This window comes from Phoenix dactylifera, chromosome 11 (genome assembly GCF_009389715.1).
Source record: "Phoenix dactylifera cultivar Barhee BC4 chromosome 11, palm_55x_up_171113_PBpolish2nd_filt_p, whole genome shotgun sequence".
Lineage (NCBI taxonomy): Eukaryota > Viridiplantae > Streptophyta > Magnoliopsida > Arecales > Arecaceae > Phoenix > Phoenix dactylifera.
In genome coordinates, this window is record NC_052402.1 from 11,343,711 (window position 1) to 11,360,377 (window position 16,667).

Here is a 16,667-nt window from a genome sequence, read left to right on the forward strand (position 1 = left end):
AATTTTGAGTATGGTTGAATTGATTCTGATTTTCACAAAAATGCCAAGAATCATTGAGAATAAAATGAAAAGAAATGGTAAAATATGTATTTTCAACTCTCCCTTTTAGCATTTTCGCATTTCCTCCTTGAAGATTTATTATTTGGGTAGCCTCATTTTGGTTTCACCTGTGATGTTGTATTGTTGTTTTCATGTTGGGAAAAGAAAAGGTTTCCATGGCATCATTGACTTGGTTACAGGCGTTATGATTTAACTATGTGATAGTGTTTTAAAACGTCCAACCTTCAAGAAAAAGTTTCTAATATTTCCATGCCATAACTAACTTGGTTGCGGGTTATGATTTAACTATGTGATGAGGCATCCAAATTGACGATCCTTGCAGTTATCGTGTTTTAGAATGTCCATCTCAGCTGCTCACAAATGAATTTTAATATGTTATCGAGGTCGATTACCTACCCACCACTAAATGAATAATTTACAAATTCAAACATAACTTTTCTTTTTGGAACTTGAAAGGGATCTACAACCAAATAGATTTTGTTATGCATGTATTATAGTGTAGAATATAATGATGGGCATCTACTTAGATTATTAGAAGTATATCCTGTGAGGATTCGTACGGGCGTGTACTTAGTTCCATATCGGTTACTCGCCGGATAGATTTTAGAAACTTCTACAAGATCAAAAAACCCAAATAATACCTTCTAGCTAGTCATTTTGGGTGAGATTCTGAGTTGTTACAAATGGTCTTGGAGCGGATCCGACTTATGACCTATGTGAACTAGGGGACATGGCCTTATTGTGATGTTTGTCATTGAATTTAAATAGATTTGGATCTTTAGCCCGACGAGAATATCAGGACTTAAACAGGGGGCATATGTGATAACCCGTGCGGCGTATGTTTAGTCCTATATCGGTTATTCGTCGAGTAGATCTTAGGTACTTATATAGGATCAAAGAGCCAAAATAATACTTGTCGGCTAGCATAAGATCTTGAATTGTTACATATCCATACTTAGATGGCTATATAAATTGTTGTTGGCTTATGATTTATTGCCGTCGCTATGCTTATGAGTTGCGATACATTAGGTTAGGTTGTATTGGTACCCGAGAACTAGCCTTTGCATACTCAATACAAAGCCCTACTCGGCTGAATTGGTTTAATATTAGCTCGCAAGCTGTTATCCTTGGCCAGCCAACTTATTCCCCATAGGATTGTTGTCACCTACACATAAGACCATCTTGTATCTCACATTTAGTTTACGTCCTCATGCAATCAGACTCCTTCCTTTAAATTCTACGGTTTTGAGACCATTTATTTGCTTCTTTTGGCCTCAAAGACGGAGTTAATTTGTTGGTTCGGATGGATAAAGTTCCGATCATACGTTATGCTGCACTGGCGCTGGTGTTTCTTTGGATCTTTGGCATCTTTGGGTTGGAGCCATCCAATTGTCTCCTTTGTAGCTGTTTTGCATCTTTGTAAGGTAAGGCTAGTTTTCTCTGCTTTGCTCCTGATTTCGAGTCTTGTTAAGTTTAATTCTAATTTGTTATGTTGGGAGAACGATCAGGTTTGGCTTCCAATCTAGAAGAAGATTTGACCATATCGGACCCCTAATTTGAGGTCGTCCTAATTTGGAGTTTCTTCAGATTTGTGAGGTCCTGACTCCTGATTGATAATTCTAGAATGCAATGCATCGAATACAAATATATGGAGATTGGTGTCGTATTTGAATTTTTTAGTGGACGAGTCCATGTGAGGCTGAAACACGGCATCGGAGAAATTACACAACTTTGAGACGTGGTTCCCTCTCAAGTTTGGGGGCAAAACGGACGTGGTTGCTCCGTTGGACGTCCCAACCCCTCCTTTTGTACTACGCGAGTTTAGAGACCAAAAGACTTCAAGAATTATTCTTTACTAAAATATTTTTTCTTAAAAGTTGATACTCCAATATATGATATCTTAAAAAAAAAAAATTCTCATATTTGGTTAATTATAAAAAAAGTAGTACATTCTAAAGTTGATTATGTTCGCATGCGCATCTATTTTTTTGAAAAAGTTATGTAAAATATCTGTTATACCCAAAAAAATTTACCCCATTCTATCTCATAGCTTATAGGTATTTTTGAAAGAAAAAAAATTAGCACTTAGCTGGTGAAATTGAACTTTCTCATATCCCACATAGTTTTTTTCATAAAATACGTGAGGTTCTTATTTTAATATGAAAGCTATCTTTTTATTTTTTAAAAAAAAATCGATGATGAGGGTGTCAGGCTAACGTGAGCTACCGCAGTACCAAAAAAAATTGATAAAATATGAAGCATTTCTCTTTTTTTTTTTTTTCTGGAAACCAAAAGAGTCATAAGATGGGCTTGTTGACCACGGACCAGGCTCTGTATATTTGGACCCTAGGACAAGGCCTTTGGTTCGGTTTTTTGAGGCCTTCTCCGTGGGGATGGAAACGATGGGGTCCACTATGATTTGTTGTACGTGGTTTTACCTCTATTGTTTTTGTTAGCTTCACGCTTCGTGACCGAGGGCATAGACGTTGAGAGGTTGCTTGGGCATTGTGACTTGCCAACTAAGGCTACTTATAGTAGGGCTCCAACCACACTAGGCTTAGGCTAGCCAGAAGATCTGGACCCCAACCAAATTTTCTTTCAAATCATGATTTTAGATCCAGACTTGACCTATTGGCTAACCAGATTGGTTCAAGCTGGTGCAAACCAGGTCAAGCATGAACTAGACCTATTTAGGTCCATTATAGATTGAGTCTAGGTTTAGATCTAATAAAAGATAAAAGAATTAAAACCTTCTCATTTTATGTTTAAAAAAAATATTTTTGGACGAAAAAGAAAAAAAAAATACTTCATGAAAATGAAAATGTTTTTTTTAAAAAAAAAAACTAGTAAGAAGATAAGGCAAACGGACGGAGGATGATAAGTGAAGATATCTAAATTAGAATGTAACACAGATTGCTACCATTTATGTTGCTAACCAGGATACGATTCAATTTTTAGTTTTAACTTTCAACCTACAAAATGGAAACTTTAATCAACAACAATTGAACCAGTGACTTTAATACACTAAAATGGCCGATATAAGGGGAGAGCAAAATGCAATTTAGTTTAACAATAATTATGCAAAACCGATGGTGCTAACTTAGTACAAGGCTTCCTTCCTCATCTCACAACCTTGTACTTCCTCGACCTTGGACTTCCTCTTGCCAAGAAAACAAGCAAAGTTTTGAAAATTAACAAGTTAATATCCAAATCTAAACGCCGAACCACCAAACATTCCCTCTGGCTCTTGAAAGATCTGAGGACAAAAATTTCAAGGGTTGTACATTGTTAAAGGCATCCTCATACATTGAATCGGAATGCGTATCTATTGCTACCAGCATTATTATATCCATTGCCAAAGCGCCAAGTATTCCTTCTCAATGGTCATGGCTGAATAATGTGAAGAAGCGCTTGTGTGTTCCTTCGTCTGGAATTAATAAAGATGATCGGATTAGGCAAGACCACAAATTCTAGGTTTCTCCAATTCCTTGGTTTTGCCTACTCCAGAGATAATATTATCAAATATGATACACTTCAAAACCAAGCATAGTAGGATAGGACACTCGTCACAACGAAAGCCAAGAACGTAGAAGAGAGATCCTGAGAGAATAGCAGCATTGAGATGCTTCAAAAACAAGGATTCAGCATACACCCATAGGAGAAGGTAACCCAAATGGAACTGTTCATGAACCCCCGGACTCTCATTTTATCTATTTCCAAAAGGCAGCTTGTTGATGCAGGAAGAAGAGAATCATATATCAAAAAGATGAGAAGGTACCTTTGTAGCTTTCAAACTTTAGCCATCAGGATTAGTTTCGATGTGAGTCCATCACACACTGAAAGAAAACCTAACAGCCTTCCCACGTCAAGAAAGATACCAGATACTTCATACTGATTTCTAGCATGGAGGACTAACATGTAACAACAGAAAAAAAAAGAGAGGATGCTACAACAATAGAAGTCAACCATATAATTTTATAAACATCGCCTATTGGCATAATGATTACCTGATGTGGAGTCCCCGCGTACACAGATTAAAAGGGTTCCTTAGTTTGGAACCCAAGTTTCTTACAGGTTCTCTTGTTCATTGGCTGAACCAAAGCTTTGGGCTGTTCAACTGCTGGCAACTCTATATAACATCACAGCAATCCAAACTCCCAACCTCCCTTCTCCAATTGGCTGTGTTTTATTCCAAAACATGCTCTTCTAGATCTCCACCAACACCATGAGTATTGAATTGAAGAGGTGTGAAGCAAATGATAAGCTCCTGGAAAATGTGTGGGCTAGTTTCTTCGCTGGTAATGCCCCAGAGAGCTGCAGTTCTAATGATGAACCCAACAAGAAGCCTGAAGACTCCCGAGACTGGAACGAAATGCCTCGTCTGGAAGGAGGGGAAGGAAATCTGGCAGTCCTACAGAGGCTTCCCAGCCTTGGCAGATGGATATCTATGGGAGCTGAAATCTGGGATGAACTGCTCAATGGAATTATAGCTTCAGATAGCTGTGAAACTGCTACTCTTGATTCAGGATACCAAGCCTGCTCATCTTCAACATCAAAGACATTAGCTGCAGAAAGTGTTACTCCCAGGCATTTTAGAGGGGTGAGAAGGCGACCATGGGGAAAGTTTGCAGCAGAGATAAGGGACACCTCACGGAAAGGGATGAGGGTTTGGCTCGGAACTTTCAATACTGCAGAAGAAGCTGCCCTTGCATATGACAGAGCTGCTCTGCGAATGAGAGGACCGCAAGCTCACCTCAATTTCCCCATGGAGGCAGTTGCCAAGGCTTCAGAAGATGCTCACCTTGAACAGGACTTGGCATGCATCATGAGTGGCCCTGCTTGCCCAGTGTACGGCTGCACTGAGACAAATTATAGCCCAAGAAAGAGAACAAGGGAATGGGGCATTTATGACGAGGTTCCAGCTGAACCACCAGCATGGAAGAGAAATAGCAGCAACAAAGGGATGGTCAGCAATCAGGTGGATGTTGTGGAGTTACAAGACCTTGGCAACGAATATTTAGAAACTTTATTGTCTTCTTTGTGATACATAGCAAGAGTCACAAATATTGTAGGTAGGATAATGAATGAGAATTCATAAACAGCTGTGTCATGTACATGAACTTGTGAAGCAAGGCTCAACCTTTGTCTGGACTGTCCAAAAGTGAGCATAGGTTTTCAAGATATTTTACTTTAAAGGATGTATATAAAAATCTGCAGGATTTGAAGGGAACGAGCATGTGTTATTGCTCTTTTTGTGCTTAAGCATATAGCAGTTAATATCCTTATGATATGCATAGAGAATTGTAGTTCTCAGAACTCCACCAAACATAGAGAACCAGTATCTTTGATAACCTGCCACTCTATAGTTAAAAAAAAAAAAAAACAGGCTTATGCTATAATGATAGTTGTACATGGGTGTGTGATAGCAGGAATGTGATCAATCATGTCTGGTCAGTTACTCTGGTCCTTTTTAGGTCTTTCACCTTAAAACACAAATTTAGTATCACTGCTATATGTAATGAACAGGAAGGAAGAGAGCAAATTGGAAGAGAGAGTGGGAGAGAGAGGATCAGATAACAGGGTTTATGTTTAACAATGCAAAGATTTGATAACAGGGTTTCCACATAATGCTTCAGGATGCCGGATCAGTTTAATTACGATGCTTGATTACTAATAACACTCGATATATTTCATATATGCAAGCTGCTGATAAACAGATAACAGGAAAGAAACTAGAAGCATTTAAACAATAGCAAACTATACACATGATTATATAAGGGACTATAATTGGTGTATACATCAAACAATCCTTTGCATTGCCATTTCACCACCTTCAATTTGTGCTTATTACTAATTATTTGGCAAGCAATTTTAAAGTCAAGGAGTTTCAACAGACTAATCCAAAGAAATTAAACAGGATCGACCTTTGTTACGTATGAGGAATAGAAAGACCATTTGTTGCAGAAAAGGACTTCCTCATAAAGAAAATCGATAGCAAATAGAACTCCCTTCTATGCAAACAATAGGCAGGAATTTATAATGCTCATGCCGGATCAACATTGTGCTAATATCATTTTTCCTATAGTGCACAATTTAAGAAAGATTCTTCAAGAAATTTAAAACCAAAAAGTAAAGAGATGCAATTGCAATACCACAGTCTTGCTTTCTGATAAATAATTAGAAATACCTCTGCAGATGTGAATAAATAACACAGACTTTTCCCCCTAGAAAATTGATGCAAGCCTGACACAATAGCTGAGATGACTTAGGTTTCTTCAAGACCTAGCATATTCTGTTCACATTATGTCCACATCAAAGTCGATGTTCACATAAACTTCGAATGACGCTGCCAGCTTGCCCTCAATTTCATCATGCTTCATTAATAAACCATATCCATAATCAAAAAGTTGAAACAAATTTGCCAGAAATAAAACAAGTTACCTTCTACATTGCCTGGATACTCATGTCCAGCTCCAAAAATCAATATCGGATATGTATCCGAGTTGGATATGCCTCTTGAAAGCCTATAACTTTTCTGGCAGCCACTTGTAAAGATGGAAGAAGATTGAACTCTTCCAACAAAGGTTTTAAACACCGGTGCCAAATATGTCGGTACGAAACCGCCAGCATGCACTGGAATAGACTGGCACATACCAGTACAACCATTACATACCAACATAGTTGTTTCGGCATCTCATCACCCGTACTGGTGCTCGTTTCACACTAGAATATTAAGGTACTAATCCATTCCTACAATTTTTAAAACCATGCTTCCAACATGAGTTTGATCCCTCTTTAATGTTAGAAGTGAGTATTTATTCTTGTTAGAGATTGGTCAAGGATCTAACTATTCAAACAAGTTTGCAAAATATTACTTTTCTTAGATTCTTGAGTTATCAAATGTTTAGATGAGAAACATATATATTGAAAGATCTCAACAAACAATACCTTTTTAATACTTCTTCAATGTTTAAATAAAGAATGTTCAGAGGTATTAACATAAAAAACTGGTTAAAATTATACTTTCTCTTACATATCCTCGTCTCTTCCTTTTTTTCTTCTTTTCAAGTTAAAATTATATCATAAATAATAATGATATCCTGAACTTTGAATGCTTTTGATTTGCAAATGTTCAATCGGTAGCATCATATCTGCTCATGACAAGTTGCACCAGATCGCCGGATCACATAAGGCTCTCAACCAATTAAAAGAAACCACTTTTGGCTAGTACACTGGTTAACAGTCCAATGATGCAACCAAAATGAGCTTTTTATGCTTGTGATATCTTTTACTTTTCTTCTTGTAAATTTTAACTGGTGGGAGATGCTTGTAACGTAATCCACAGAGAATAAGGAAAACACTTTTGGCTAGCACACTGGTTTAACAGTCCAATAATACAATCAAAATGTGTTCTTTATCCTCCAATCCACACATAACAACGACAAGGAGAAGAAGAACAGTATTCCTGGAAGTGCAAAATGCCCACAAATTACACAAGCCTATTCTTATTGATTCAAAGTTTTCAACTATTCTATTTTAGGACAAATACTACATGGTTTCAGAATGCAAAGTTAGGACAATTTGATTTACAAATAAATGTATGAAGCTCCAGGTCAAAATCAAGTTGCCCCGGCTCAGACAACAGAGCCACTCACTCAACTAAGTTCAATTCAGTCAAGAAAATGAGTCAAGGATTACAGCTCTTCAATGTTGATACAAAAATTCATTTTAGAATAAGGAGATGAAAATCTAATTACAGTAAAAGTCACTGATCTGAAATGAATGACTAATGTGGATTGTTTCAAGGCACACCTACTCAAATTTCTGCAAATCAAGTTGGACAAATAAACTCCTGGTTTCTTTTCCTTGGGGTGGGGTTGGTGTAGGTCTGTGTTATTGGGAGGGCATGGGGATATGGGAAGGTTCTCACTGATAAAGAAAAAGAAGAAAAAAAAAAGGACTTTTACTTAAACATAGAACAATCATGAGAAGAGTCTGTCTTAAATGTCTGTTATTCTATAAAAAAGCATATATGGCTCTATGGTCTTTCCACCCCATGCCCACCAAGGCATCATCCAGCATTAATAATATATGATGTGCACGAAAGTGTAACTTCTACTGAATTCTGGCAAGCTTTAAGTCTTAGGGCATATGAGAGTGATCTATAGATATGTGGAAACAGGATAAGTTTCACATTTTGGCATCCATGGGCTCGATCATCCTAAATTTGAAGGGATCAAACCTGTTTTAACAAGCCATTTTTGGATCCGAGGAAATTGTCTCAACATAGGCTTGAGAGATAATAGAGATCTTAGGTAAAACCCAGTTTGAACTTGCCTAAGTGAAAAATTGATATCCCTAATTAGCTGCTTTGTAACAATTGGATGATAATCAATTACGGATGACGAATAAGAAATACAAGTGCCTATGCTCATACAAGTGCCTATGCTCAGCAGGATATTTCTGTATTAAGATGATGCAGTCGAATGTTCAAGAATGTTTCCGATATTGTGTTTTGCTTTTTCATGCATCATAACCATCTGAAGAACAGTTAAAAGATGAAATGCATGTTTGTTGTCTTCAACGCTCCTGAAATCTTTGTTCTTACAACCTGTCTTATATAAATTATGATATGATACTTCCTATTACAATCTGATGCTTTTATATCCCAAAATTGGAGATGCCTTTCAACTTGACATCATATTCTATTTCATCTACTACTTTGTAACACCATTTCACAACTGGGTACTACTAAAAGGGCCAAACTCCACATTACATTAAGAGCTAACAATGTGTTGCCACCATGTCCAAGAACAGTTTCAGAAGTGATATGTGATTCATAAGAGAGTCCAATATTTTACAGACACCTTAATAGAATTTACAAATATTTTTCTGTATATGTGAGATATAAAAAAAGAAGAACACCATAAATAGCTTAAAACACAGCAGAGACAATTGAATTTGTAGGCCTACTAATTCCTCCTCAAATAGCGTCTCCTTCGAGATCTAGTGCGCCAATAGAACAGGCAAAAGGCCATTATACACATTGCAGAAACCATTTGTATCATTATAAGTATTTTCAATCCTGTGAATAAATAACCACGACCAATTAAATATTATAGCCATTTTTTACCACATTAAATTCCATCATTAATGCTTACAGTTTTACCTTTCTTTTGGACCAAGTCCTCCAAATCAACTCTATATTTTCTTTCTTGTCTGCTACCATTGTTGATTTTCATTGCTTCTGCATCATGGTTGACAATTCTATTTTCAGAAACATTCTGATCTTTGAGGCATGTGTTTGGACAGTTCAGACCAGTGTCATATTCATCACTTCCATCACAGCAATCTAGAAATAAACGAATTATCTGATATTGATCAGAAAATGGAAAATCAAAAGCAAAATGCCAACAAAATGGAAAGCAGTCACATATTATGTTAACAAGCAATGAATATAAGAAGGCAGCATCATAGCTCTCCTATAGGAATAATGTTTACACAAAAGACCTTCACACACATTACTTACCACAGATGTGATCATTAACCCGTGATGAAAACAAGAAATGAGATGAATCTCCTACGTTCCTACAATAGAATTTGCTTTGAGGGCAAGCAGGAGTTCCTGCAGCACATAACAAGATAGAGCAAATGCATTCAGTCAGTGGATGCAACAGAAAGTCAAGAGAGGTTATGGCCACTTTCTAGCAATAACAAAAAAAAAAAAGACTTTAGTTTCGAAGGTGATGCAACTAATAGACAGATTTTTTAACTCATTTAGATCCTTTATTTTTATCAGCATTTTTTATTAAAAAATGTTCAATACAGAATTTCTCTTTCTTCATGGATTTGGCATTATTAATACCTGATCCGAAAGATATAAAACACAAGCAGGTTTACTTCCACAAACTATGTACTTTGGTAGCACCAGCACTACTAATCAAAAAAAGCCCTTTGTTTGGTAACAATAAAATTAGATTTTCCCAAGAAAGGTGGTACCCATTTGTCCTAGATTGCATGTGTTTTCCTTTTTCACAAGGTTGCACTCATGCAAAAGAAGTCACTGATTGTATCAGTAGAGTTCATAATGAAACACAAAATTCAGTGTTGTTTGCCTTTGAATAGATGACTTACTGAAATGACCATGACAAAGGAGACGTATCCCCCTCAAGAAACCACTTAAGCAATTTAGCACCCAAGTGATCTTCATAAGAGGTAAATTGCCGCATGTATATGCCCCCTTCCTCGAGAGGAACTTTGCTGGGTGAATCAGGATTTGGATTCGTGACAAAGCTATGTAACATTAGTCCTAGTAGCAGCATTACCTTTCGACTATTCTAGATGACTGTTCAATGGCTCATTGGACTATAAGATCTGGGCTACCTTTTAGTGAGCCTTGACATCATAACTTTTTGATAACTTTCTAATGGCTTAAATATGCGAGGGGATATGAAATTACAAATAAGTGCCGTGCATGAGGTAATATCCAAAAAAGTATGTGGCCATAACTTAACATAAAGGCCAAAACACTGTTGCAATAAAAATCGACAATAAATAAATAATTCAAAAACTTAACATCACCAAGCTTGCAACAATTGCGGCCCACTTCATATCCCCTAGAAAGGGTTGTAAGTAGACAACCCATTCACTATTGATGAATCAACTTGGCAGGAGGGTTCTCCATTCCAAGTTGCATATCAATCCAAAAGAGTTGTCTCTCTGATGAAAGCAAACATAAGCGACCTTCTTTAATCAAATAAATTCTCTTAATTGCACTAAACAACCGACACCATCCGGTGTTATAACTACATGCCAAATGGTCAACCATATCAGCAAGGTCAACGTAAAATCTCCCTTAACCCCATATATCTTTAGAAAGCCAAGTAACAAGCAACCAACTTTTTTCACTAGATCAATTAGGGAAGACTTCTAGTAGAATCAAGAATCTTTTACATGAGCACTCACCAAAGCTAATTGAGTTTGCAAGTAACCCTACCTACTTGATATCAACAAACCAAGCTTCTTCGCGACGTAAGGTAGTGATATAATGAAGACACGAGCAAATGGAACATTCAAGGATGACAGAATCTCAAGGTCCATACCAGGCGCATGCACAATAGTGAGATGGAACTGACAAGTAGTACTTTCAAGTTTGAAACACCAAAAAGCTATGATAAATATGGAAATACAAGAATTTCTAAATGAAAACACCAAAGATGGGCATCAATAATTGCGCCTTTTATTTCAACCTAAATTGGCCCATATAATTCTTGCATGCATTAAGCATTTCACTCATGAATCACAAAAAATAACTTGTTATCTCCAATTCCTAATTACCTCGAACAGGAAAAAAAAGAAAAGAAAAAAAGATCGGTTCAAGGCTTCTCGACACCACATGAAATGAAAACTTAGGATTAGGGGTTTTGGGGGGGTTTTAGCTCTCACCGGGTTCGTCGGTTCCGTCGGGACAATCGCAGTAGCCGTCGTTGAGACGATCCTTCGAGAAGGTTCTCGACCCATCCTTGCACGCGATCACCGCCCCCGCGACCGCGAAATACAACTCGTCTACAATTTCCCAATTGTTTATATAGAAATCGGTCAAACGAATTGAAAAATGGGGGGAAAAAAAAAGTGCGTCGGATCAGAAACGGACGGTCGGATAGTTCGAAACAGGGAGACGGGTTTACCTTGAGGGGAGACGCCGAGAAGAGGAGAGGAGGCGACGAGGGAGGAGACGAGGAGGAGGCAGGCGGGAACGAGGGAGAGGAGGCTTCTCGTTCCCATTTTGCGGACCGCCGGACCGAACCGTTGACGGCTGGTCTTTTTGTTCCAGCTGTTGTTCGTCGCACTAGATGTGCAACGCTTCACTTGCAACGAGGTTTCTATTGGAGGCAGTAAGGGGAGGCCCCGCTTTCAAGTGGTCCATGTTGCATCAATGGACTCCTCTTATTAAAATATGAAATAAAGCATTGCATCCTTCTATATTTTTTTAAAAATAAAAGAAAAAAAATCTATAGTAAAATTATTTAGATTCTAATAACTGAGGATGCGCCATCCAAAATTCGACTGCAAAATTTATGGTTGGTAGGCATGGAGGAGGTATAGCCACTAGTTCAAGTCAAGTTGATACAATCTAGAGACTCTTCAGGCAAAATGTGTCTCGATTAGAAATTAATTTTTTTAATGATATCCTCATCCAAAGTATAAATCCATTTTGAAGAAGCTCTTACTTTTATTCCTTCCCATTAGCAGAACAAACCCACCTACCTTAGGATTCTCTTAGAGCTCGTTTGGTTCGCGGGAAGTATTTTTCCTCATAGGAATATGATTCCTGGGAAACAAATTTCTAGAAAGAGGATGCTTAAGAAAGTACTTTTGGCATATTTGGTTGATTATGGGAAAGTGACAAATTTACAAAGTGCTTATGTTTGGTTGGTGATCCACTTTTCTAGGAAAGTTATGTATAATTCCTATTATGCCCTTAATAAAAATTAGGTTTTTAATGCCTCTTTAATGCTTTTTTAATACTGAAGGGACTTTTTGAAAAAAATAAAAATAGAGTGATTCCCACCTCATGGGAAAGACTTTTCCATGGAAAATGTGGGAATCATATTCCCATGGGAATACAACTTTCCCTTCTCTCTCCTTTGAAAACTCCAACCAAATAAGAGGCATCTCATTACTTTTACATTGACCACACTTTCCCCCTTCTTTTTCCGCGACCCAAACGAGCCCTTAGTGCTCCAAAATAGAAAGATAAGATCTAGTTATTCGCAAAATTTAATTTTAGACATAAAATATGAATAATCCTCTGCCAAATAACTCTTGAGATAAGAAGCCCATTCCTATAGTTGGGTTATCCATCAAATGTGGAAGAGAGCAAGGCCAATTCCTTCTAACGAAATTGTTATTGTTTGCTAAAAGTTTGTTTTCCAAAAAGCCATAATATTCTAAATTTTTCCTTTAAAAGATACTGCTTAACCCTTTCATAGGACCTTTACTTCACCAAGATTAAACATGTATCGCCATAAGAGTTCGAGAAGAGTAGTGATGTAACGAAAAACTATTACATACGACCAATTTTCTTTAAGAGAAAGAGAGGAAGACCTACTTACAATATAACCGACCAAACCCAAATACCAAGGGATCCTCCATCTAGCACTTGAACCCAAAACCTCTTGATTGTTAAGCAAATGGATGCAAATTGTTGCAAGAAATTCTTAGAAAAAAAAAATTAGCAGTTAGCACAAAACTAGTTATGACTGGGGTAAAGTTAACTTGCCTCGGTGGTTAAACCACTTGCAGGCAATGTTTCAAGTGGTTTAACATTGTTTGGGCATGACTGCTTGTGATAGATTTAGCATTGCCCGTATGATAAGATTTGGTTCTTCTATACTTGCGATGTCATTGTGATCTTTGCATTAGAATGCAATCCCGAGCATCAACAGATGATACGGGCAGGCCATATATTATATGGTTAATAGTAGGTTCCGGTCCTCTTCTTCCTTTTTTTTTTTTTTTTTTTTAAGCGGATGGGTCATATCGGACGAGTACTGATGCATCCAATAAAGTCGAAAAACAAAATACCTCGAAGTGCCAAAGGCAACTCCTCATCACCGGCCCACTAAGTGCTATCGGAGTGGCTGGCTATATAAGCAGCAATCCAAACCACAATTCCATTAGTTTCACGGAACACATGCTTTGCCTGAAAGGCCCCGCCATCCCTCACCATAGCTCAGATGTTTCACAGCAAAGGGTGGACGCAACCGTTGCCCCTAAGCCCTCCGAATCCAACTGATGACAGTGGTCAAATCCTCCTTCAGGACAATGAAACTAACCCGCAAGACACACTGAGCGTGACAAAGGCCCGCCCAAGTGGCTCGTAGCTTCGCACCCGAAACTGATACGTCAAAGAGTTGACTGCCCCTTGCTGCCACAATCCTGGTAGACGGGTTCCGAATAACAAAACCTGCACCACCATATGTATCTCCATCCAAGACAGACCCGTCAAAATTAACCTTGAGAAAATTCGTAGGAGCTTTCAGGTAAAAACACTGTGCGGAATACTGCCGAAGCAGAAAGGAAACCCAAATGTTCCAAACTATTAAAGTCCCTTCAACAGGTGTGAGACGGGTTCTAGTCCTCTTTGTTGTGTGGTAGTTTGTCCTCTCTTTTTTTTCTAGTTTCTATCCGTTTGATCTATATTCCATCTTATGCTAGTGGTTAGTTCACATTGTTAATCAACCTCTTTATTATAAGCTAAGTACAACTTGCACTGAGTACATAAAATGATGTATCTAAAGACTCTCAAATTACTAAAAATACCATATGTATCAATTAAAAAAAAAAAACTACTATCAATCACCGTTCAATTTACTAGACTGACGTGGCAATTGGAAGTGGTGCAGTACATAGCGAGACCATGGTACAGGTTGGGACATGCCAAACACTCACTCAATCACCAGTTACTATTTTGGACCGACGAACGATGATCTATAGGTGATCTTTAGCATTTTCCATTATGAAAGCCTAACATTTTCTATTACATAGCTTGATAAGAACTTCTCTCCATCCTAGCCTGGCAAAGTTCTCTCCAGACTCCAATCTTTATCCTGATATCACAAATTCCCCCCCAATCACTAGGCCTCATCGGGACATCAAACGGTATTGAATTGCCGACCGGGAGCACTCCTTGCATCCTCGCCCACTTCAGAAGCCCGAAGCAATCTCTCCAAGTAGTCCGGCCCCAAATCCTGAAGCTCGACCGCCGCACCCCTTCCCGCCGCCGCCACACCGCCGCCGCCGCCGCCGCCGCTCATCGCGACCGCGGGCGGGAAATTCAGCATCGCTCTGGCTCCCCGCATCCGGAAAGCGGCGCGGTCATACGCCATGGCCGCCTCTTCCGCCGTCTCGAATGTCCCGAGCCACAGGCGTGCGCCGTGCCGCGCAGAGTCGCGAATCTCCGCCGCAAATTTCCCCCACGGCCGCCGCCTCACTCCCCGGTAGTGCTTCTTCCCTACGCGCCCGGTTGGCTCGACGCACTTCCGGATGGATCCCGCATCGCCTGCCGCCGCTGCAGGGGACTTCGGCGCGGCGACGGCGGTGCCCATCGCCGACGCCTCTCGAAGAACCTCGAAGATGACCATGTCTTGGGAGTCATTCTCATTCAGCGGAAGGTGGCCTTGGGAGGCTTCATCCTTGCTCACCATAGAAGAACAAGAGGACGAAGAGGAGGGGGACAGTGGTGCGTCGAAGGCTTGTTCTATACAAGGGACCATGGTGCCTTCCTCTTCTAATAAGAGGATGCTGCGGACCGATATTTAGAATTCCGATAGCACGAGGCTTTGGCTAGACCATGGGAGGGAGAGGCGAGAGGTATTTGAATTGCTCGTGAGGTTGAAAGCGGACGGAAAAAAGGCATCTTGGGCCCATTTGATTAATTTTAGCCGGGGAGAAGGAAAGAGGGAGGAACTGGGGGAGGTGGCTTTATTTGACTACTGAAGACATCAGCTCAAAGTGATTGCTTTGCAATACTGTGAAAAGGCCCTCCTACTTGTCTTCTAAGCCTAGAGGAAGAAGAGAAACGTGTTGGAATTGACTATCTAATCCAGGATAAGATCGGAGAGTGGTAACACTGGTTAGTTAATTATTGATCCATGTTGAATGTCCTTGTCATGCCTCCGTAGGTCATTATATGTGTTTGCTATTTCTTCCTCGACGATTTAATGCTGCATTGACTTCATGAGCTTGTTTGGTTTGGTCTTAATTTTGGTTTCACATCCTTGCAAATATTCCTTGATGGCAAGAATGTTCTGTGCCTAATTTGACAATACAAAAGGCTTTGATTCATTACATGTCATGATGATAGAAACTCTGATCGTCGAGTGACTCCTACTTTTTCTATGAGTTCGTTTTTCTTTGTTAAGTTTTTTCTCTCTTCCATGGAAACTCTTTACTTGAATGTTGAAATATATTTGTTAAGTTCGTACGTATAAATATAAATATTTTACATTAAATTTCTGTAACTTAAGCACTTGAGTGGAGAAGTTGAAGAGAGGCAAGAGTGAAAATGGTTGTGATTCAAGCCCTTAAGCACGGTCCTTATGAAAATTTGAATCTCATGCTATTTTTACTACTTGTCTAAGTGTATTTAATGAATCTAACAGTGCCAAACCATCGGGTTGAGACTCAATTGATAAAGTTGTTATTGAAATTATTACTATTATTATGAAAATAATAATTTTTTATTTTGGCATGGCATCGCATGTGTAGTTTATCCGCTTGGAATCTTTCTTTGCCCGCCACTCCAGCAATATATCTACTTTTCTTTTGTTTCTTTTTTAAACTTGCACTAATGAAGTAATACATTTCATTACACACCATATACATATTATTAACTCTGGATAATTGAGACAAGAGTCGATACACTTATAAATTTATTTATTACCAATATTCAATTTATAAGATGTAGTTTGCCCTTCAATCTCCTAGATCAACATTTGAAATTTCCACCATGTCTAGACTATATTCTAGAAAAATGGAACACCGGCAAAAGTCTTAGATCAAAAAGTTAAACATCTAATTCACCGACTTTTCGGTTGCATCAT

General features: G+C 38.7%; 3 protein-coding genes across 6 annotated transcripts; 1 reads left to right on the plus strand and 2 right to left on the minus strand.

Annotated features, from left to right (window-relative positions):
• Positions 1-3,273: 3,273 nt before the first annotated feature.
• LOC103713219 (glucosidase 2 subunit beta) lies at positions 3,274-11,903 on the minus strand. 4 transcript variants are annotated; one of them, XR_005513889.1, is made up of 6 exons: positions 11,748-11,898; positions 11,506-11,625; positions 9,590-9,685; positions 9,230-9,412; positions 4,068-9,145; positions 3,274-3,951 (listed from the first exon to the last, which is right to left on the minus strand). XR_005513889.1 is itself a non-coding variant. In XM_039131602.1 (5 exons), exons 1-5 carry the CDS (start codon positions 11,842-11,844, stop codon positions 6,430-6,432), a joined length of 501 nt encoding a protein of 166 aa, XP_038987530.1. In that variant the 5' UTR covers positions 11,845-11,903; the 3' UTR covers positions 4,031-6,429. The 4 variants fall into 4 exon arrangements, 1 of the variants encoding a protein (XP_038987530.1); XR_005513888.1 differs by having other exon boundaries at positions 3,274-3,958; XR_005513890.1 differs by lacking the exon at positions 3,274-3,951 and having other exon boundaries at positions 4,031-4,596; positions 4,674-9,145.
• On the plus strand, positions 4,240-5,443 carry LOC103713220 (ethylene-response factor C3). Its single transcript, XM_008800071.4, has one exon. The coding sequence runs from the start codon at positions 4,286-4,288 to the stop codon at positions 5,102-5,104; it is 819 nt and encodes a 272-aa protein (XP_008798293.2). The 5' UTR covers positions 4,240-4,285; the 3' UTR covers positions 5,105-5,443.
• A 2,389-nt stretch (positions 11,904-14,292) lies between the features above and the next one.
• Positions 14,293-15,807, minus strand: LOC103713218 (pathogenesis-related genes transcriptional activator PTI5-like). The gene has a single exon (XM_008800067.4). The coding sequence runs from the start codon at positions 15,336-15,338 to the stop codon at positions 14,718-14,720; it is 621 nt and encodes a 206-aa protein (XP_008798289.4). The 5' UTR covers positions 15,339-15,807; the 3' UTR covers positions 14,293-14,717.
• Between the last annotated feature and the right edge of the window lie 860 nt (positions 15,808-16,667).

Excerpts from the sequence above, each read along its gene's own strand:
- LOC103713218 (XM_008800067.4), bottom strand. The coding sequence starts at position 15,338 with ATGGTCCCTTGTATAGAACAAGCCTTCGACGCACCACTGTCCCCCTCC.
- LOC103713219 (XM_039131602.1), bottom strand. The coding sequence starts at position 11,844 with ATGGGAACGAGAAGCCTCCTCTCCCTCGTTCCCGCCTGCCTCCTCCTC. Across the intron at positions 11,626-11,747 it reads TCTCGGCGTCTCCCCTCAAG|ACGAGTTGTATTTCGCGGTC; the intron begins GTAAACCCGTCT and ends GGGAAATTGTAG. Across the intron at positions 9,686-11,505 it reads CGACGGAACCGACGAACCCG|GAACTCCTGCTTGCCCTCAA; the intron begins GTGAGAGCTAAA and ends TATGTGCTGCAG.
- LOC103713220 (XM_008800071.4), top strand. The coding sequence starts at position 4,286 with ATGAGTATTGAATTGAAGAGGTGTGAAGCAAATGATAAGCTCCTGGAA.